Source organism: Pteropus medius, unplaced genomic scaffold (genome assembly GCF_902729225.1).
Source record: "Pteropus medius unplaced genomic scaffold, Ma_sr-lr_union100, whole genome shotgun sequence".
Classification (NCBI taxonomy): domain Eukaryota; kingdom Metazoa; phylum Chordata; class Mammalia; order Chiroptera; family Pteropodidae; genus Pteropus; species Pteropus medius.
Genome location: NW_024349801.1, coordinates 20527477 through 20550923, shown reverse-complemented (window position 1 = coordinate 20550923; position 23447 = coordinate 20527477). Strand labels below are relative to the sequence as shown.

Here is a 23447-nt window from a genome sequence, read left to right as displayed (position 1 = left end):
AGATAGTGAAATACCCCTTCATGAGCATTAAGTAGGAGATTCTGAATAATATTCTGTCCATTTTAGAGGAGCCATGAGAAATCAGTGGAAGGTAAGGAGCAATGCCCAAATGCTCAATTATTAACCCCATTTAGTAAAGCTCTGCTAGGGGAGGCCTAAGTCCCTGGTTTAAGACAATATAGCAATACAGCAGAGGAAAGAGGCTATTTCTTCAGTATTGCTAATGTTCTCCTTGTTGTGAAGTAAATGATCTGAAAAACAGTCATCTCGGTTATTTATTTCCCTTCTCAATTATCCCTTAGGATCTGAAAAACGAAGAGTATTGGTAGCTCCAGCAAGCAACCAATAGTCTTCTTTTTTCAAATCCTGAGGGATAAGTGGGAAGGGAAGTAAATTCTTCCACCTCTGCATGGACCAGGGCAGTTTCTGCTTCACCTATTCTCAAGGGTCTGACTTGCAACCCACTAATGGAAAAATCAGACCTACATGATAGTGAGTTTCTGCTCCTTGGGGGGATGGGGGTGGGGACAGATGATAAACTCAATTTTCAGTCAGCTAGGAGAGGAACTGATTTAATGGGATTTTTTTTAGGGCTTTTGTGCTCATTGGTCACTCTGGTTCAAAGGGCTCACAGCTCATGGGTTGGCCAGAAGCTTAGCAATAATTTACTGTAAAAAAACTTCCAGTCCAGCTGGAGGAAAAAAAAAGGCATAGATGATAGAGGCTCTGTTCATCCTTCTGGTGACCAAATCAAAGTTGTGACAGAAAAAAGGAGCAGCAGCAAGGAAAAATAGCCTGGGATTTAGATGAACAAGCCATACAACTAGGGAGATATCCAATAAATCACCCTGCAACAGAAGGTAGGACAGGGTGAGGACGCGAGGCTGCCTAGTCTGATTGGCTGAGTGAGATGGAGGCAGCAACAGAGGCAGCAGCAGAAGCTTCTTAAAAGGGCTGCATCTGGGAGCAGATTTTCACAGTGACGGACCTGCTCACTCTGAGCACCAGTGCCTGTTCGGATGCACAGGAGGCACCAGAGACTTACAGGGAGGAATTGTCCGAGCGAGAGTCAAAGAGAGACTCACTCGATACAGAAGTGCCATGCGGTATCCATTGTTCCCTGTTGAGCCCTGCCCCTCTTAAAGAGCAGGACACAGCACCGCCATAGCTGTGAAGTCATCAAACTGGATAACAGAGTTCGCTCTGCCCAGAGGATTCCCTGAAATCCTGCCTACCCCAACTCGAGCCCCAACTCAAGCCACATCCAGGTATATCCTCAGTGAGTAAGGTGCTCCTTGCTGAGCAGCGCCTAGACTCACACTGGAGGCAGCTGGCCTCAGTTTCTGGTGTGGACTTTTGAGGCACCTATAAGCACAGCATCTGTGGATTGCTTGCTGAATCTTGACAGGTGGCCCCACAGGGGTAGAGGCTTGGGCTAAATTTGGCCTGCAGCTGAGCCCCTCTCAGGACTGTGCCACTGGGTTTGTGCCTACTTTACAAATCCACACTAATAAGACCAGGAGACTTAGGAGCTTTGCCTAGTACATAGAAACAGACACAGAAAGACAGCCAAAATGAGAAGATGAAGAAGCAGAAACCATACGAGAGAAGAGAACAGAGATCCAGATATAATGGAGTCAAGTAATTAACAGGTGCAGAGTTCAAAACACTAGTTATAAAGATGCTCAATGAACTTTTGGGAAATGTAGAGAACTCAACAAAGAGATAAAAATAGGGATGGAGATTATAAGAGAAAACCAGTCTGAAATGGAGAACACGTTATCTAAGATGAGAAGTATATTAAAGGGAATAAACAAGGGAATAAACCAAGAATAAAGAAGAGGATCGTGTGCTCTATCTAGAGGACAGGAAAGCCAATCAAGACATTCAATCAGAATGGCAAGAAAAAAGATGCCGAGACTATAAAGATGATTTAAGGAGGGTATAGGATACTATTAAGGCTCTAAATATTCGTCCGATAGGCATAAGTGAAGAAAATCAAGATGTTGCACAGCTGTTTGAAGAAATGATAATGGAAAACTTCCCTAATCTGGTGAAAGAAATGGACATAAAACCCCAGGAAACTCAGAGGATTCCAAAAATCAGGAATCCAAAGAGGCCCACACCAAGACACATCATAATTAAAATGCCAAAGATTAAATACAAAGAAAGAATTTTAAAAACTGCAAGGGAAAAACAAATAATTACATGTAAGGGAACACCCATACGACTGGCAGCTGATTTCTCAAGAGAGACTGCAGGACAGAAGGGCTTGGCAAAAAATATTCGATAGGTGAAGACTCAGGATCTACAACTGAGAATAATTTATCTAGCAAAGCTATCATTTAGAGTTAGTTGATGGACAGATAAAGAGATGGACAGACAAAAATAAACTAAAGGAATTTATCACCAACAAGCCAGAATTACAGGAAATGTTGGAGGGACTTCTTTAAGAAGAAAGAACATTTATCGAAAATAGGAATAAAGAATGATAACAACTACATTCCTATCAATAAGTACCTTAAATGAAAAAGAATTAAGTGCTCCAACCAAAAGATAGAGTGGCTGAAAGGATAAGAAAACAAGACCCCTACATATGAAAAGGAAGGGAATGGAAAAAGATATTGCTGTGATGAACCTAGAAGGTATTTAAGCCAGACAGAGAATGATAAACACTATATAGTTTCACTTAGCTTTATACATTGCTTTGGGCGGAATTTAAAGAATAAAAAGAACAAACGAGTCAAAAACAGACTCTCAAATATAGTGGTCAATTTGGTGACAGACAGAGAGGAATGAGGTTTGGGGGGCTAGGGAAATGGGGTGAAGGGTTAAAGAAGTACAAATTAGTAGCTGATAGATGGTCACAGGGATGGAAGCACGGCATAGGGAATGCAATTAGCATTAATACCATGGCTAGGTGGAGGGTCGGGGGAGGGAGGGAGCAATTGGAGGGGTCATTTTACTAACTATATAGATGTCTAACCAATGTACTGTATACTTGGAACTAATTAAAATTTTTAAAAATTTTAAAAAATTTGAAAACTATAAAAAAATAAAAATAAAAAAAAACTTCCAGTCCTCCTTGCATAATCACCCTACTCATTTTCCTCAGCTTCTTTCCAAACAACAAGAAAATAGTCTGCCTGAGGCTATATGTACTTCCATCTCCATAGAGTTTGGAAGAAAGACCATGGAAGAAAATTCTTGTTTGAATCCCCTGAACCTGTGGAAGAAAAGGACAGCCTCAGAATAGAAATAGCAGATTCTTCTTTCTTTGAGTGAATACGATCAAAATTATTGGAGCAGAATTTGGCCAAGGAGTCAATGTCTATTTTCTCTGGAAAATAATTGCAGTTCCTTTATTTCAGGTACAAATCCGCTGTCTGCTATATTAATACTACATTAACTTTCATATAATACTTTGCAATTTAAAAAGTGCTTTTAAATCTTATTTAATCTGATCCTGAGAATCCCTTAAAATAGGTACTCTTATTATCTTTCTTTATAGTGGTCCAAGGTTATATAGATAACAAGAGATGTCACAGGAGCTAAAATTCTGATCTCAGTCTGCCTAGACATGATAGGGTGAGTTAAGTGCCTTGTAAATATGCTCACATGAATATTCCACTCCATGTGGTATAGATTGGAAAAGACCAGTTGACTCCTGGGAGCTCTCCAAGGACAAGGTGCAATGCTTTCTTGCCACAAACCCTATTACCTTCTCCCTTTCTCTCAGAATGGGCCCATGCTCCAGTCTGAAGTAGTGCTGTTAGATGTACTCCCAGGAATGCCAAGGATACATATTTGCAATCTTCTCTGCAGAGAGTTAATAGCTTTATACATTGCTTTGTGCAAATCTGTTGTCACATTTTAAAAGTTTAAATTCCAAGCACATAAAATTAGGTCCCTATTCTCTGGTGGAGAAAGAGGCTTGTCACATTAAGCTGCCTTATATAAAGGCACTCTGACACATGTTCACTTAGAAGTAAACATTTATTCCAGGTAAGTCATAAAATCTTCAGTACATACTCTCTGATTCTGGGTGCGAGGTAGTTTCCCTTTCCCTCCACCCAGGAATTTGCCTGCAAAGGGAATACTTGTGTGGATACTACTAATCTCCTTGAGTGGAAATGGAATATCAAATTCTATGATATATAGAAGGGATTTTGAACAACATGTCACACTATACAAATATGGCATACTATAAAAAGCATAATATTTTTTGTATTATTAGTGATAATAAAAAATGAAGAGGGCTTTTGTGTTGACTTTAGATCTTCCTGCCTCTTACAATCACATAAGAAACTTCCAGAATTTCCATTATCATCCTAGGTTCTTAATTTGAAGTCAAATTTTATTTCAAACCAAGAGTTTGAATATATTCCAAACATATCTAGGTGTACAGGAGCAAGGTACATATTATAAATCTATAATATGATCCAAGAAATAGTTCTGTGTTTTCACCATGAAGTGAAATTGTGATTGCTCTGTCTAGATGATCCAGACGGCCTTCATCAACTAGATGGAACTCCTTTAACCGCTGAAGACATTGTCCAGAAAATTGCTACCAGGATTTATGAGGAAAATGACAGAGGAGTATTTGACAAGATCGTTTCTAAACTCCTGAATCTCGGCCTAGTGAGTTGTATGCATGAGAATAAAGCAAATTCTTAGTACAATTTGGAATATGCTAAGAAGCCAAGCCACTACATTCAAATAGCCAAATGTTTATAATGTATCTACTTTATACTAGCACCATAGGTTCCGAGGACAAATAAAGCACCATTCTTTCCCTCTAGAAATGTATAGTCCATAAGAGGAACTAGACAAGTACATGCGTGCATATAATGCAAGCTGTGTGAGAACCGTAACATCTGTTCAGTGTGCCAGAGGAAGGATTATATCCAGTTGAGCTATAAGGGAAAAGCTTCAAAGGAGGAGGTGTTTGAAGTGAGCTTAGAAGGATAATTAGAATTTAACCAGCAGAAGTAAAAAATGTGTGCGAGGCGAGAAAGAAATAACACGAGCAAAGGCATGCAATATTTGGGAGACTCTAAGCAGACCAGTTGGACCCTGCCTCAGCTTAGCTCCCCAGCCCTACGCAGCCCTGGCAGGCTTTAATAGAGTTCTAAATTCTCAAGTTTCAAAGGTTACCTGTCCATGACCTGAAGCTGAGGGTTGAGAAACAGTCCTCAAGATGTGTCTCAAAGTAAGTGTTCTGTGGATTCCAACAGATAGAAGTGACCACTTGCATGGTGAGCCCAAAGATACTTCTTCCCAGGAGTGCTGGTCAGTCACTATGATAGCCAGCATGTATGGAGGCATAAAGAAGTGTTGTCCAGAAGAGGGACCAAAAGAGTCTCTTGTCTTCTAAAAATATGTGTTCAACTACAGAGTTTATCTAGATTTTTTTTTATCATAAAAATGGGAATAACAGTTATATGTGTTTTGACTCTTTATAACAGATCACAGAAAGCCAGGCACATACACTGGAAGATGAAGTAGCAGATGTTTTACAAAAGTTGATCTCTAAGGAAGCCAATAATTATGAGGAGAAACTCAGTAAACCCACAAGCAGAACTGAAAGTCAGGCTGGAAAAATACCAGAGAAAGTGGTATGTATATGTGAATATATATGTGTATGCTATGGATGTGTGTGCATGGATGTGTGTATACTTTTATTTGTATATAATTAATATAATCGATGTATAATTAGTACCTCACTTGGTGCCAAAGAAAATATGGGGTATGTGACACTTTTAGCCCTCTTAAAAATATATCCGGAGGAGAGAAAGAGCAATTAGGGGGATCATTTTATAAACTATATACATGTCTAACCAATGTACTGTGTACTTGAAACTAATAAAATATATATATTAATGAAATAGCAATAAGTTAAAAGATATACATAAACTCTACTTTGAAAGTAATTTGATACATGTTATATCATATTGCATAGTAAAGGTTTCATAATACACCCCACAATATAACACAACATTATGTGAAATGGTTATTGCACATAATAACTATTTCTATGATCCCTGTGCATCGAAACCAAATATTTTACAACTCTTTTGGTATCCAACTTCTGTTCACCATATATGTCATCATCTGCCCCCAAAATCCAAAAAAGAAAAAGAAAAACTTAGTTGATTTGATCCTCTGCCACATCAGCTTTTATATTCCCCCAAAATAGTTACCTGATGCTGCCTCTCTGTTCTACCCTGTGTTCTTGCATTTGCTCCTTTCTCTTTTCATTGGTTCAGAGATCCATCTGTCATCCTTTATTTAGACAGTTATTCATTCTTCCTTCTTCTTGCTGAATTTCTTGCATCCTCATCTTTTCTTTAACCTCAGTCAAGTTGCTGAAATTTTTCTCTCTTCCTTGAATTTTCTTTAAAACTCTAGCTGGAGCTGACCATAGGAACATAGCAAACTCCTCATCTTTTCTTTGATTTTCTCCACCAGAGCACCCAGACCCCATGGCTTCTTATCCCCTTCTACATCCTATCTCAAATATAAGGGAAAAGAGTACATAGGCTTATATACTCTTGTTTTAGAGGAGGCTAGAAACAGAAATGGGGTCTGGATTTTCTTTACGACATAGCCTAAAAGTTCTCCTTTGTTCTCCCTACTTCTAATCCCCACCAGCTGCCATCTTTTTTGCACAGCTTTTAAAGATCTGCCCACTCTAAAAAAACTTTCTGGGTTTATCAAAGAACTCGTGACTTTCACTCAAACTTATCAGTCTGAACTGAAACTGACATAGCTATTTTAATGATACTTCACTCCAATTAATGTACACTTTGTTTCCCATATCTAAAATGTCCATATTCTCTACCTGTTCACTCATGTTACCTAAATGCATCAATGCAAATGAAATATCCTTTTGATAAATATTTATTGAGGTATCAGTTATGTACCAAGCACTGGAAACATAATGCTCATTTAAAAAGACATAATCCCTGCTCTCATCAAGCTTAAGGTCTAATGGAAGAGGTAGATGGTCTTTAAATAGTCATGTATTTTAATTATAACTGCATTAAGTGCTCTGAGGAAACGTACATGGTTCTATGAGCCCTTATAAAAAAAGGATCCTGTCTTCCTGGATGTAGGCTCAAGGAAGGCATCCCAGAGGAAGTAGCTTAAGCTGAAAACTGAAGGCTGAATAGGAGTTAACTTGAGATCATGAGAGACAGCAAGTAAAGAAGGATATATGGAGTATCCAAGTAACTGAAACAAGTTGAGAGAGAGAGAGAGAGAGAGAGAGAGAGAGAGAGAGAGAGAGAGAGAGAGAGAGAGAGAGAGAGAGAGAAATGAGATTGGCGAGGTGGACCCAGGCCAGACCAGTCAGGGCTTTATGAGCCATATTATGGATTCTGATCTTTGTTGTAATGATGGAAAAACAATGATGGACTATAAGTGAAGGAGTTACATGATCAGTTTTTTAAAAAAGATAATTCTGGCTGCAAATGTGGAAAATGCCATATTGAGAAGAGATTGGAGGTGGGTGGTATATCAGTTAAAAAGTAAGAGATGAAGGCAGCTTGGACCAGAGTGGGGTAGTAGAAAAGAGAGAAATGTACAAATTTGGGGTAAATTTTGAAAGTAGAGCCAAAAAGACTACTGATAGATTGAATAGAAGGAAAGGAAAGGGGAAAGGAAAAAAAAGCTTGTTGATTTCTGTGTAGTTCACTGAATGGAGAAAGGATCATTAAGATGAGGAACACTGGGCATAAATCAGGTCTGGGGAAGTCTTTTGTACCCTTCTAGACTACACTTAAAATATCACCAAGAAATCTCCAGATGTGACTGCTGTACTAGTGTAGATATTCTGGCAAGCTTTCTTATGCTTTGCATCATCTCTTTCAGTAGATTCTGTGAATGCAAAACTCCCCTCCTCCATAAAAGGCAGTTTAACAAGGAGACACTCATGAGAATTGATGGAGGGGAACTCTGTCAGAGCAGCAATCTAGAAATTCCCTGTGTATTCTCCCCTGAGCAGGATCCAGGGTCTTCAGGTCGAGCACCTGTCTCTAAGTCCCAGTGACTTACTCATGTGACTAGATGCCCACCCATGTGCCTAGAAAAGGGTTTGATCCTGCAGGAGCTAGCAAAGGAAGAGGTATTCTTGCACTTCACATTTAAGGACACCTCAGAGGAAAGAATCAAACTGGAGTATCATCAGTTCTAACAAAATTTTATTTTTTTATTGATTTTTCATTCCTACTGGAGACTTCAATGGCAGCAATTCAAGATGGTTTTACTAATGGAGAAAATGATGAAACAGTATCTAACACCTTAACCTTGACAAATGGCTTAGAAAGGAGAACTAAAACCTACAGTGAAGACAACTTTGAGGAACTCCAGTATTTCCCAAACTTCTATGCACTACTGAAAAGTATTGATTCAGGTAAAAACTGTGTTTTCTGACCATGTGGAACAGAAACAGTAATTCCAGGAAATGTGTGGGTGTTTTTTTTTCTTCCTGTTTTCAGTTTCCAAATGAAATCCTCGATGACATATATTGTGGCCTTAGGGAAGGTAGTTCACATCGATTTTTTTCAAAAGAAGTATACTAGTCATGGAAATATTTAGGAAAAGATAATCAGGAAGGGTGGAGTTTCTGGACAATTTAATCTTCTTGTTGCTAGAGGGTTCATTTATTTGTTCAACAAACAGTTATTGAACATGTGCTACATTCGTGGTACTAGAGTAAACCTTGTACAGGTGCAGAAATGAATCAGATAGTGTCCCCACTTGACCCAGTTCAGCCTCCACTCCTAGTGCAAATCTATATATATACATATAAGCTTTATTCATTTTCCTCTCCTAGCGGGAATAGTGTATGGAACATAATTTATTATTCTATAAATGATTCGGAATTTTGCTTTTTAGACATATCAGCTTCTGTTTTTAAATGTGTTAAAGTGGCATAAATATTGAACTAAAGGACGTCAGGAGCCCAAAATACACTTGGAAAATGATTTGTTTAAAAAAAAAAAAAAGTCCAGTACTCTGTCTTGCTCTTTTCTCTATATGTAGGCCAAAATAAATTTACTGAAGATTTCAATTCATGTTTATTTTTGGTTAATCTATCAGAAGGATAATAGTGGGCAAATTTTCTGTTATTGTTGTCCAGACAGATGCCCTGCACTGCCTTACTAGCTTTTCTTCTCCCCGTTCAAGGATTCAACCCCAGATTGAATGTTTGTAATAAAGATTTCTATAATTGTAAAAGTTACCCAAGAAATGACCTTAGGGTAAGCTTTCATTTCTGGAGAACATCCTTAGTCCTTCAATTCTAGACATTGGCCAGATGGCACCTCAGCCCCTCTGCTGAGGTCTGCAGGGCTTGTAATCTTAAGGTCTATTCTGAGCCATCTTGCTCCATTGGTTGGCAGATGCCCAGCTCATGACTTCTGTCATCCTGGTGAGTCACTTCTTGTTAGTGAAGAACATCAGCATGATACCAAATATTTATATAGATGTGATCTTGAGCAAATAATGGAGTGGCTGAAGATATTATTTACCAGTCCTTTTGCAGGATCTCTCCTCTACCTCTTCTCCTACCTTTCCTTTCCCTTCACCTTGTTACTTTCATGGTATTTTAAAGATTCTACTGTATGGAATGTTTCTTATTTGATTTGTTTTTAATCTTTCAGTTCCTCTGACCCCAACCCTTAATGCCTTTATTTTTATGGATTCTTAATTTAATACTCACACCGAGGTCTTTGACTGTACCTATCTTTCTCACCCAAGGTCTGAACCAATTGAGGAATAAAGCAGGTAGAAAATCAAAATATCTCTGAGACTGATAAAGACTGGGTTATAGAATGTAGTTTAGTATGAGAGCCAAGAGTAGGCTTGCTCGCTCTCAGTCTAGCTCTTCAAACAGCCAATTTCAGGGATAGTTTGAGTCTGCAGATCAGGCGCTTTTCTCAGGTCTCTGCCTTCCACTGTTCCAGGGGAGTGGAAAGAAGAAAGATTCCAAATCCTCAGTGGCAGAGAAATGTAGACAAATGTCTACTGCTTGCTAACCTCATGTCAGTGGGGAGGATGAAAAGATGAGGAAAAGCCTAGAAGTATGTAGAGAAAATCCTTCATAGTAGCTAAAAGACTAGGGAAAATGGGTTCTCCTTAGTTTTTTCTTCAAAAATGGAAATAGATTTTTTTTTCTGGTTTTAGAATTAATACATCTACTGAACTACTATGGAATCATTGGCCATCTTGTTCCATCAAGATACAGAACAGTATGTCAAATATAAAGAGTTCTCAAGGAACTGTTACTAATGGTTACCTACAGAGAGTAGGAATTGAGAGGAAGAAGAGAATGTTACTTTCACTATTATTTACTTCTGTACTGTTGGAACATTATTACTATATACATCCATTCTTTCATATGAACTGAAGTGTATAAAGTAATATATGCTACTGTTAAAAATCAACTTTACATTAAAAAAAAGATACATGTGTGTTCTTATTTAAAATATTAAGCTTAATTAATGAAACCAAGTCATTCTTACCCTCAAAAATGTACAGCCCGAGTAAAGAAAAGTTGTCAGGTCATCAATCTTCTAACTTTCCTTTTGTGTTCATATTATCTCAGGTCATAAACTATCTCTATTATTTACTCTATTAATAAAATACTTTAAAGTAAATCTTTTTGAAGAAGCTATAAATGTCCATTTCTGAAAAAGTATAGTATACCTGTACAATGTTCTGTATTCCCAATAAAGTCTTGGGATTCTTGTAACTTTTAGCTATAAATGTAGATAGAAATATTTCAATAAGATGCCATGCTTCATAAATTGACATTGAAAGATAAAGCTATGCTCCATTAATATTTAAAAAAATATTTTGTCTTTTTATATAGAAAAAGAGGCAAAAGAGAAAGAAACACTGATTACTATCATGAAAACACTGATTGATTTTGTGAAGATGATGGTAAAGTATGGCACAATATCTCCAGAAGAAGGTGTTTCCTATCTTGGTGAGAGTCCTATTTGTTTTGTTTTTACTGTTGTTAGTTTTCATTGTCCAAAGTGAATTAAAGATTTGGCAATAAATACTTTACTAATTAGATAACTTACACCAAAATAGCCAGAATCATCTGGGTAACCAGAATTGCCCCAGCTTGATAATGCAAGCAAGTCGAATTAACTGGAAGTTTTCAACTCTTTATCTTTACAGATCCAGTTTGAGTAGAAACATTTCACATTTGTTATATTTCGTCTTCCTGATATTCTCTAATAATCTTCGCAGAGACAATTTTATTAAAATTTGACATTTTTTTCTCAATCGTGTTGGAATGGTCAGGACTAAAAGGGTCTTGACTTTAATCAATAAGCTCTGTATATGATAAGAAGGAAAGAGCTCTAGACTTGGCATCAGAAATTCTGCCTCAGACCAGCTCTGCCTGAGTGCAGGAAGGCATTCACTATGCCTTGGTTTCTACATCTGTAAAATAAAAGACTTCATTATCTACAATAGGGGCCAGAAAACTATTGCCCATGGACCAAATCCAGCCTAGTACCTATTTTTGTATAGCACACAAGCTAAGCATGGCTTTTACATTTTTAAGTGGTTGGAAAAAAAAAATCTTAAGACAAATAGTATTTTATGACACAAGGAAGCTATATAAAATTCAAAGTTCAGTTCCATAAATGAAGTTTTATTGGAATACAGCCATGCTCATTTCTTTTAGTGTCTTTTATGCTGCAATTACAGAGTTGAGTAGTTGAGACAGATACCACATGGCCCAAAAAGCCAAAAATATTTACTATCTGTCACTTTATGGAAAAAATTTGCCAACCCTTGATTCTTGGAACTTTATAAATAAGCTTGGACATTCTTTGATCTTGCATGTAAATTTTTGTTGTTGTTTTAAAGCCTTTTGTTTTTCTGCTTGGTTGAGTTAATTAACAAATACCCTTCATCCCTGATGTCCTTTGGGCAAGATGACCTCATGGCCCCTTACTCTGTTATCTGATGGGGGAAGGGGAATTAGAAGAGAAAATCTCATAAGACAGTAAACTAGAATTATTCTTTATAAACTTTATATTTTCCCACATGAAAATAGTTTTACTGGTTTTTTATTATAAAAGAACATTTATTTTTAAAAACAAGTCAATGCAAAAAAGGAAGCAAAAAATCACTCATAATACCAACATCCAGGTAATATTTTGGTTTATATCTTTCCAGATATTTTTCTCTGTGTATGTGTGCACACACGTATACCTACATCATTTCTTTATCTTATTTATTTTATTTAACAAAAAATGGGCTCTCGTTATACACAGTGCTTCATGGCCCATTTTACTCAGTTAATAGTAGATCAAAGACGTTTAAAATTAGTCATTGTTTCATACCAATACTCTGTGACTCAGAACCACTACACTTAAGTACTTATCTTATGGTAATAAATTAGAGTTGTCACAAGGCTTATGTACAAGGTAGATATTTCCACTATTGTTTTTGGCTGTACTGTCCAACATGGTAGCCATTAATCACATGTTGCTATTAAAATAGAAAGTAACTAAAATTAAACAAAATTGAAAGTCTAGTTCCTCAGTTACACTAGGCACATTTTAAATGCTCAATTGTCTCACGTACCTGGTGGCTACCATATTGAACAGTACAGAAATGAATATTTCCATCATTGCAGAAAGTTCTATTGGACAGCACTGGTTTATAGGACAGAAAAATGGAAATAACCTAGATAGTTCACAAGAGAAAAATATCTAAAATTATTTAATCTTATGTTAGACTATTTCAATTTTATTTTGAAATGTTTGTATTTTAATAATTGTATATGTTTATTACATATACAATATAAGTATTATTTATAAGGATTAATGACAGGAAGAAATATTTATGATATACTGTTGAATACTTAAAGCCATTTAGAATGTGACCTGAATTTTGGTGGTAAAAATGGACATATGTATAAAAAGTTAAAAGGAAATATATCAAAATACTATCTGAAAGAAAACAGAATGCATCACACACAGAATATACTGGATTTTCTTCTTAAAAGAGGCATGGGGTAGGGTAGAAATAGGAATTTACTTGGGGAGAAAATAGTACAAAGTAATAACGGAATCTTATGGACTAATTGCAAAGAAATGCTTGTTTGCAAATAGCAAAAAAAAAAAAGCCTGCCTTATTAGTGAGATTGATATGTAGCTAGGTGAATAACTCAATAGAAAGAATGTGGATTCTAATGCATTGTCTACCTTGGGGTGTTTATAGGCTAGGTTTCTGTCTAGTCACACCTGTATGATGTTACTCCAAAAAGCCAAGTTAGGACAAAGATAAGGATACAGATTTCATCTTGATAAGAATAAGGAAATGCTCACCCTTAAGACCACCTAACGATAGAACTGGCTGCCTCATAAATTAATGAGGACCCTAAATGATGGAAATCCAACACTTAGGCTTGAGCGAAAAGGAAATTTAATTGCCTCATGTAATGAAAAGTTCAGGGTTCGCGGTGGTCTGGCTTCAGGTTTGTGAAGTCCACCTATTGTGTGAAGAGTCTATTCCTCTCCAACTTACAGCTCTGACTTTCCATGTATTGATTCATTGGAGATAATCTGCTCCCTTAGAGGAACAAGATGGCTAGCACAGCCCCCAACCTCACATCTCCATGGTACAATGATCTTAGTGGGAAGAGATCCTGTTTCTCCCAGTGGTTCTAGCATTGAATCTCATTGGCCTGGCTTGAGTCATGTTATTCTCTGTGAACCAATCACTATAGCCCAAGGATTGGAAGACCCTAAGGAGCCAGGCCTGGACTAACTGCAGCTCCCACTTGAGCCAACTGTGCTGAGAGTGGGAGCAGTCTGTGTTCTCCAAAACAAAATCAAGGTGTAGTTACCAGGTGCTGAGTAGGCCAAAACCACAGGTATCCATTGTAGGTTTCAACCTTGGATGTGTTCTAGCAGTGGCCACAAAAATATGGAAGGACTTCTGCAATTAATTGACCAGGAGGCTAAACTTGAGAATCTCAAATAGCATACCTTTCAATCCTGAGAGTCTATGATTTCTAGAAATAAAATCCATGTCAACATATTTTACTAGCAGTATTAATATTGTGAAATTGTTATTGTGATATTTCTGGTGAGATTTAAACATTTTTAGTAGAAGTTTGATATCATATTTTAAGAAATAAAATTATATTTCTTCTCTTCTTCCTTCCAGAAAACTTGGATGAAACAATTGCTCTTCAGACCAAGAACAAACTAGAAAAAAATATAACTGACAATAAAAGCAAACTTTTCCCAGGTATGATTAATTTAACTTTTTTTTTTTTTTTTTAGCTTTTATCACAAGAACTCTGTTGTGTGGTAAATAATAAACTTCAGTAAACACTGATAAAGAATTAATAGATTTCAAAAAGTTTTAACATCCAACCATGGGATTAAATAGCTGTACCCCTGGCTATTTTGTAGCCAGTCCCAGCACAGAAACCTGATCCCAAGAAGTACTGAAAAGGAATGCAGGTCTTTACTAAAGATTCTCAAGAGGTGGCTGGTGGGATAAGGAGAGGGCTACATCATAAAATTGAGCGATTTTCCTAAAATTTTCCTTTAGATATCTTTTTTTTTCCCCCCAGATCACCACTTTTCCAGATTATTGTCCCTGGTCATCTGTCCACTCTCTGCTGCCCCTTCCACTTGCTCTCCCCTCCCAGGTCTTCTCTTGCCTCTGGGATAGTCTCTGCCCCTATGTAGTATGATTTATCCCCCTCTCTTGGTTTCTTCATTTCTGTATCTCCACCCATCTCCCCACTGCGCAAGGCAAACCCTACAAAGCCAAGCTGTGCAAGGAGCCTCCTTTCAGAGGCGAGGGAGGAGCGAAAAGAGGAAAGTTCTTATACCTTAAGATTGTGTCCCTGCCACGGAAATTATGCACATATATTTGATGGCATAGTATACAGCCCTCTAAAATGATGTTTTGAAGTAGTTTTTAATAACCTATAAATATCTTTCCATAATGATGTTAATGAACGACAAAAGCAAGGAACAGAATATTACCACAAGTAGGAAAAATTTATGTATCGAAAAAAAAAAAATACAGACCACAGCACTAGTAGTGGATGTTTTACATGATGAGACAATGATTGATTTCTTTCTCTTTTTTTCTTATAGTAACAATCCTTTTATTAAAAGAAAAAAAGAAGAAAAACAGCTTATTATTGGGCTGCTTGAGTTTCCTTATTTTGTTGGCGACAGAAATGCATTACAATTGTTTTCAAGAGATTACTTACTTTAAGGTTTATGATTTTTTAATTCAATATAGGAGTACTAGAAGAAAATAGTTTTTTAAAAAATATATATAGTTATTTTTACATGAGACGTGAACAAGGGTTATCTTTTCTTGACAGCAAGGCTCCAACTCTCTTCCTTGCCTTGGGGTGAACAGGATAAGGGAGTATGAAAAATGAGACAGGAGAGAAGTCTTGCCATGGCTTCTGAATTCTTAGGTGCTACTCTGAGTAATAGAGTGTTCTTCAAAATGGGCAACTACAGAGTTATTTTCATTTGGAATCAAGACTCAAATTTATTTTGGGACCTGATATATCCCACTTGATTGCCTGTGTTAATTAAAGCGAGGAAAAAATTTTATGTTCTAATGATATAGTGCGGCAGAGGGAAAGAACACCAAACCAGAATCTGGAAAGCGGGGGCGTTGGCCCAGCTCTCCTCCTAACTCAGTAAGTGACCTTAGGCACATCTTTCCCCTCACAGTTTCCTCTTCCGTGAAATGGGGTGGGGCGAGGGAGTTACACTAGATAATCATTAAAATCCCTTTCAGCTCAAAAAATAACTTGACCTCAAACTGTACCTTTTCAATAACGTTTATTTCTATGTTAGGAATTAATTAATAAGTAGAAAGTAGGGTTATAATAACCATGCACAATCTGATTACAGCACCATCGGAAAAGAATCATGAAGAAACAGATAGTACCAAGGAAGAAGCGGCTAAGATGGAAAAGGAATATGGAACTTTGAAGGATTCCACAAAAGATGATAATCTAAGAGGAAAAACAGATGAGCCAAAAGGTATGGAATGGATAGCTCTAGGTTGGCAATGAAACTGAGGAAGCAAAACTTTCATCACACCTGGAAGGGTGATCTGAAAGTCAAATCCCACCAAACATGAGGAATTAACACTAGTGGTATAGAAAAGATTCAGCATGTGGTATCTCTATTTGAATAGCAATCTTTTTTTTAATGTTCTTGAGTTTCCTGGGATGGCAAATTGGTTTTATCTTTTTGATGGCCTTTAGTATACAATGGACTTTAGTGCTTGGGGGAGGAATACTTATAACCATTTGTGCATTGTTTAATGTCCAATTTATAACCCTAGGAATTTATTAAGCAATATTTCTTTAAACACAATTCACACTCCTCTAATAGTCACATACTACTTATTCAACAAAGTTATCAAAATGTATGGATTTAATAAAGCAAATTTCCTTAATCATTTACAGCGATTGCAACCTGACAAACACTTTTAAGGACTTGGTTAAAAATCATAAATCAAATATATCAAATTTCCTTAAATGACCTAAATACTTTTAAAAGCACATACTTAAAAAATCACATATTATTACAAAACATATGTTTTTATCTTTATTCTTACACATTCCTGTGGTCTGATTTTTACTCTACCTTAGTGAGTCTATGTGATATAAAATTTATAGGATTTTAGAAACTTTGTCATACTCTGAAAGAAAAAGACCCTGTGAGGTTGCAAGTTCTAAGTTGTTAATCCTTTGATTTTAAGCCAAGATGTAGGATTTGGTTGCATAGTCCTGTGGTTCAAGGCCCTTTTATTACAAAGTGTGCTAATTATGTCATGGAAAGTTAATATTCCTGTCTCTCAGACAGATAGTCTTTTACCGAAACTCAGTGTTTTTACCAGAAGTTGTGAACAGATGGCTTAAACCTACCTTATTTTTCTGTCATTAAGATACATTAGCCTCTCTGGTATAACTGGAACTTATGTCTTATCAGTGTCTTATCAGTGTCTTATCAGTGGGGTCATCTAGAGGATTTTTTTCCCCCTAGCAGCTGGGGGAGTGGGTCATTGCTCTCTCTTGGAGAGTGGGCATGACGTTCAGCTAATTTGTCATTTGAAAACACACCATCGGGTTCTCTTTTCAGTGTTTATTATGTAGAATTATTAATGGCAATGAACTGATAGACTTTGCTTATTCCTTACTATAGTACGATTGTGTTCACGGTTAATTTTGAAGGGACTGCTTGGCCCACTTGCAGATCCCCAATCTTTCCTGTTCAAACAGATAGAAACAGGTTCACATTATACTTGATAGACCCAAAATTAACATTAAGTAGAAAAGAAACAAACTAGCTTTGTACTCATGCTTTGTAACTTAATAACAGCAATAAAATTACAAATTATTTCCCTTTTATGTTACTACTACCTTTGATACTTTATATTAACTTTTTATATTTATGTATATTGTGCTGCTTGATGATGATGATGATGATGATGATGATGATGACGATTTTATGCTTACATGGGTATAGCTTGGGTATCCACCTAAGTTTCTCTTTTGTCCTTTCAGCAACATTCAGTGGTTTTTAAAAGCATCTTTGCTCTCTGGCAACAATAGGATATTCTAGAATCACTCTGAATTTTCCTGTCCCAAGACTTGAAATCAAATCCCCTTCAAAGAGTTCTGGTTCTTTTTTGTAGAAAATAGAGAGACCTGAACTTGGGTTATATGGGTTCAAATGAGTTGTGATGTTGGCCAATGGTTATGCTTCTGTGTCAGTTACTGGGACATTTTTGAGACAGAGCATTAAAAGAAAAATTTTTAAATACGTTGAGTTCATATTGATTTTTCTTATCTTATAAAGTTTCATGCTATTGTGCTCTTTCTTTCTCCAGCATGAATTGTAAAGACATTCACAATTTTCTCCTATGTTGACAGAGCTGACATATCAACTCTAATTTTTTTGGTAGTGGCCTATGTTAAGAAAGATTATGATGCTGCGTAGTGGAATGATTAATTAATAATGTTTGTCATGGGTATGAGAAGGGGGAATTGGTGATATACGTGCCGTGTTTGCTGACCCTATAGGCCAGTCACATGGCCTTGATACCTCCACTCAACCCTAAACCCGCTTTGGATAAGTGATAAATTTGTCTTTAATATCTTTGGGGAGGAAACTGTGGTAAAATACACATAACATAAAATTTACCATCTTAACCATCCTTAAATGTACAGTTCAGTGGCATTAAGTACAGTTCAGTGGCATTAAGTACATTCACAGTTTTGTGCTGCTACCACCACCACCTTCCATTTCAGAACTCTTTTCAGGCAAAACCAAAACGCTGTACTCATTAAATAATAACTCCCTATTCCCCCTCCTTCTCCAGTCCCTGGCAACCACCATTCCATCTTCTGTCTCTGAATTTGATAACTTTAGGTACTTCATTTAAGTGGAATCATACAGTATTTGTCCTTTTGCGGTTGGCTTTTTTCACTTAGCATAATATCCTCCAGGTTCATTTATGTTGTAACATATGTCAGAATTTCCTTCCTTTTTAAGTCTGAACAATATTCTGTTATATATATATACCACATTTCTTATCCGGCTATTTGCCTCTGGACTGTTGAGTTGCTGTTACCTTTTGGCTATTATGACTAATGCTGCTGTGAACATTGTGTTACAAATATCTCCTTGAGAGCTTGCATTCAATTTGTATGTGGGGGTGGTGTGGTGGGGAGAGATTCTCAGAAGTGAAATTTCTGGATCATATGGTAATTCTATTTTAAATTTTTTGAGGAAACCCTTACCGTTTCCATAGCAGCTGCACCCTTTTACTTTTACATTCCCATTAACAGGGTGCAAGTGTTCCAATTTGTCTACATCTTCACCAACACTTTTTATTTTCTGGTTTTGTTTTTTGTTTTTTGTTTCCCCTCCCCTTCCCCGCAAAAAACAGCCATCCTGATGGATGTGAGATGGAGGGTGAGGGGTAAACTTTTAAAAGATAGCTAGTCAGGAAAAGAATGGTCCTGTGACCTGAGACAGAGCCAGGAATTGGGCAGCACAAAGCACTGCACATCACCCCAACAGAAACCTGAATCATCTCCTTTGCAAGAAACCCATATATAATAAATCTATTTTTCTAGAAAACAACAAGCTAGCATCTAGGCCCTTTGACTTGCTGAGGTAGCATGCCCAGTGCTGAAAATGACACCTTATATCACTGTGCAACTATCCTTAAGAATGGGTGCTGACAGGTCTCTTTGTTTGTTTTAGGAAAGTATTATGTAAAAAAAAAAGAATAGAAGGAGTTGATTCTTGGTAGGTAGCCCACTATTGCCTATTTAGGATGTGAGTGGAAACTAAGGATGAAGTTAGATTTCTTTTCTCGTTAAGATTTCCATCATATAAGAATGGGGAGAGAAGAGAGTAAAACTCCATTTTTTGGTGGTACTCTTTGTAACAGCTCTCCTGAAACATTAGGAAAAAAGTAGAGATTTGGGGCTAAAATTAGTCCGCCCCCCTCATTATTTAGAGATTTAGTTAGAGGTAATAGCCCAGCTATCCCTGACCCCCAATTCTCTGAGATAAGGAAAACTGATTCTGGTACAGTTTAGAAAATATCAAACCGAGCTTAAGCCAAGGGTAAACATTTCTTTGGGGGAAAAAAAAATGTAGTTAATCCCCAAAAGGACATTATAACATATACCTTTGTGTTCACAGTTGCTTTATTTGTACTTTTTTCAAAGGCTGCTTTGCTTCTCTATTATAAAACCACTAAGGAAACACCTGTTGTCTCTAGGCAGAAAAATAAAGCATCCATGTGGATTAAGGTAGGATTGACTGGATTTTCTGAGACATTTATTCAGCAACAAATAAACATTTATTTTGATGACACATCTGGCACTGTGCTCAGGAAGGAGAGCTACAGAAGGAATATAAGAACCAATGTCTGGCTCTGAGGACTCAAGCAAGCTTTGAAATGACCTGAATATAATTCTTCTTTATTTTTATTATTATTTATGCCTATAGCACCTGGACTTCCTAGGTGGTCTCCCATCCCAGTACTAACCAGGCCCAACCCTGCTTAGCTTCCAAGATCAGACATCAGGCTTGTTCAGGATTGCATGGCCGTAGACCATGGACCATGGCTCCACTGGGGTATGAACCCAGGACCTTCTGCGTGTAAAGCAGATGTGCTAACCACTACACTATGGAACCACATCTGAAAATAATTCTTAATTTATGTGTGGGCAAGTGTAATACAAGCCATATACATGAATGTGTATCTCCTATATTGATGAATCAGGAGCGTGTAAAACAGGCTCCCTTCAGAGAGAAAGTTGGAGGATATTATGGAATAGAGCAAGGGACGAGATAATAGCCCAACTAAAACGACTTAAGGAATTAATTATAAGCAATATACATTGGCAGGATTATCTGTAGGGAGTATATTTCGGTCTTGCAACGTGAGATTGATGGCCCCATCCAAATACAGCAAATATTTCTTAATCATGCCAAGCATATGCTGGGTTCTTGGGGAATAGGAATAATAATAATAATAATAATAATATCTTACATTTATATTATTCTTTAACTTAACGGAGCTTTTTTACATGCATCTCATTTCAGGCAGACAATGTGAAAAAAAAAATCCAATTTAATTACCAATGAGGAAAAATGACACATTCACCTTTGACTATAGTTTAGTTAAACTATTTAAAATCTTGCTTTCTACAGGGACTCACATTAAGAATAATATTTTAAAATAGTGATTTTTAGTTGGTACAAGAATTTGAATGATTCAATAATTATTCCTAAATTTAGGAATGCGCCGATGAAATCAAACTTATTCTGATTTCAACCTTATCTATAAACTTGCTTAACTTTTCAAGTAAATTGCTCTCTGGAAACCAAAAAAAAAAGTACATTAAAACTTCATTCCATGATCTAAGTGTGGCTGTTTTTGCCAGTTTGATGTTTACTCACTGACTTCTGCTCTATGAGTCACTGAAAATCTTTTTTCAAAATCATCCAAGGGATGAGATAAGTACTATAATACCCATAAACTCACCCCCAATGCTATCATTTGTCAAGTTTATAGCCAGATAATGGAATTAGGTTTAAAAAAGTGATCTCTAAGATACCTTTTACCTAAATATCCTATCATTCTTGTATCTTCTTTATAGAAGCCAGAAAAGAGAAGATAGCCTATTTAAATAATAAATTGATAATAAATTGACTAACTCATATGGATGCTCTTATTTTCAAAGCAACATAAGAGGAGAAAATGCATGCCTTTATTCAAATCCCAAGGCATTCTTCTAGAAATGTCCAAATATAGTGAGTCCCGTCTTCTCCCCTGTGAGTCAGCAAGTGTGCCAGGAGCTAAGCGCAGCTATGGGAGACCTGCCATCAACACAGGTTTTTCGAGGACAGCAAAAGAGAATTTCTTCCTCTGTGTAGAAACTTTGACTCTTCTTTTTAGGATTCATACCTTAATTTACAAAAAATAAACCAAGGCTCAGAAAATAAAGCAACTAGCACAAGATCTCATAGCCAAAGAGTGGCAGAGCTGAGCCTTGAACTCGTGGCCCACCATTCAGTGCTCATCCCAATATTCCATGCTGCATTTTGGGCATGTAAAATGTCATCATTGGACAGATATTCTTGAACTGAATGGCTCTAGGGCCCATGTTGGCATCTATGGTATTGGTATCAGTTCCTTGGTTTTATGCAGTTCAAAGCTAATTACACAATCTTTACTACACAGAATTTAAGCATTATATCAAATTTAATTTTATAAGGTTTTAAGCACTATGGCAAACTAGTTTTTCTTTAGAAGATCTGATATCTTTAGTATATCTAGTATTCAATAGGTTAACTCTTGATTTCTAGTTGGTTTTTTGTTTGTTTGGTTTTTTAAGGGATCATGGATCAGGAAGGATAGCATATCAGGGTCAGGGCAAATTCATGTATAAAAAAAAGGATATTTCTTTTATAGTGCTGAAAACCAGAACAGCCAGAAAAGCAGGGCTGCCTCTCGACTCTGGCGCTCTTCCCATCTGCTTCAGCATATGTTTTAAGGCTTGTGCCATATTACCTCAGCCATAAGCTATTTTTTTCCAAAGGAAGCAGAAATATATTTGAATAAAATAGTCCAACTTTCCAAAGCAGACTTTCATGGGCTTTCAGTGTTCCCTGTGTAAATAAAAGATTTGCTTTATAGCTCCTGAGAAGAGAAAATGTAAATAGGAACCAGCTGTTTCTCTCCAAGAGCAGAGGAACACCTGATTTTATTCTTGTTGTTACCAGTGCTCCTATAGTTGTGTGCATGTTCCAATACCAGTGGCAGTGGTTCTCAAACTTTACTCCACATTGAAATTGCCTCAGGATTGTTTCGGGGGGTAGGGGGTGGAAATGGTACTTGGTTCCTACCCCCGGATATTCTGTTTTAATTGGTATTGGGAGTGTCCTGGGCATCAGGATTTTTAAAAGCTCTCTGAAGTGATTCTAATGTGCCTTATTAGCCAGTTAGGTAACAACACCAGGCACTAAAATCACTCCGATCTGAAAAGTGGATTTTACCCAGCTCCACTCATTGGAGGCTCCAGATTCATTCTGGTTCAAGACCAGGCTCTGACCCTTACTCAGTTGTGTCCCCACAGGCACATCACTTAACCTGTCTGAGCCTTAGTTCTCTCATGAGTAAAATGGAAATAATAACGCTTATTTTATAGAGCTCTGTGAAGATTAAATGACAGATAGATATAGTATATTTATAGATATTTAAAAGTGCTTCTGACATAGCCATCATTTAAATTCAGAATTTATTAAATTTCAAGTCTTTCAAATAAAGTTTTGTGGGTTTTTTTTTTTTTGTAAAAAAAGAAAAGAAATCTATACCATTTATACTTTAAAAATTCTATTTTCTCTAGATTTGAGTCCATGCTCACCAAGAAATCTTCTGATTATGATTTGGCTACTATATAAAAAGCTTTCATCCATTCACTCAGTTAGCTAATATCTATTGAAAGCCTAGAGTTAGGCTTTATTCTAGACATGAGAGTACACTGGCAAACAAGAAATACTTCTAAGGGAGGAAGTTGAACAATAAAGTTAAATTATATGATATAATTTAATAATTATATAAATTATATAATATAATAAGTATATATAATTTATAAATTATATAATATAATAAGTGCTACAGATAAAAATAAGGCAGAAAAGGGGGATGAGGATTGTTGAGGGGGTTCTATTTTAGAGAACTTGCTAATTACATATGTTATGATCCACAAGATAGTTTTTTAATGGATTGCAGTCTACTTTTCTTTAAGCTGCAGTAAAGTCATTCTCCATTGTGGGTTAATAATGTCAATATAGTAAATAAAATTACTTTTCATGCAT

The 23447-nt window shown here is 36.7% G+C and overlaps 1 protein-coding gene and 1 pseudogene across 2 annotated transcripts in view; one reads left to right on the top strand and one right to left on the bottom strand.

Annotated features, from left to right (window-relative positions):
• SCG3 (secretogranin III) overlaps window positions 1–23447 on the top strand; it is a 50289-nt gene that overhangs the window by 19623 nt on the left and 7219 nt on the right. For both annotated transcript variants that reach the window (XM_039889044.1, XM_039889045.1), the window contains 6 exons: window positions 4499–4641; window positions 5469–5618; window positions 8239–8416; window positions 10880–10996; window positions 14209–14292; window positions 15942–16073. In XM_039889044.1, the coding sequence (XP_039744978.1) occupies window positions 4499–4641; window positions 5469–5618; window positions 8239–8416; window positions 10880–10996; window positions 14209–14292; window positions 15942–16073 (804 nt within the window). The remainder of the gene's footprint in view (window positions 1–4498; window positions 4642–5468; window positions 5619–8238; window positions 8417–10879; window positions 10997–14208; window positions 14293–15941; window positions 16074–23447) is intronic.
• On the bottom strand, window positions 20061–20176 carry LOC120581073 (uncharacterized; annotated as a pseudogene).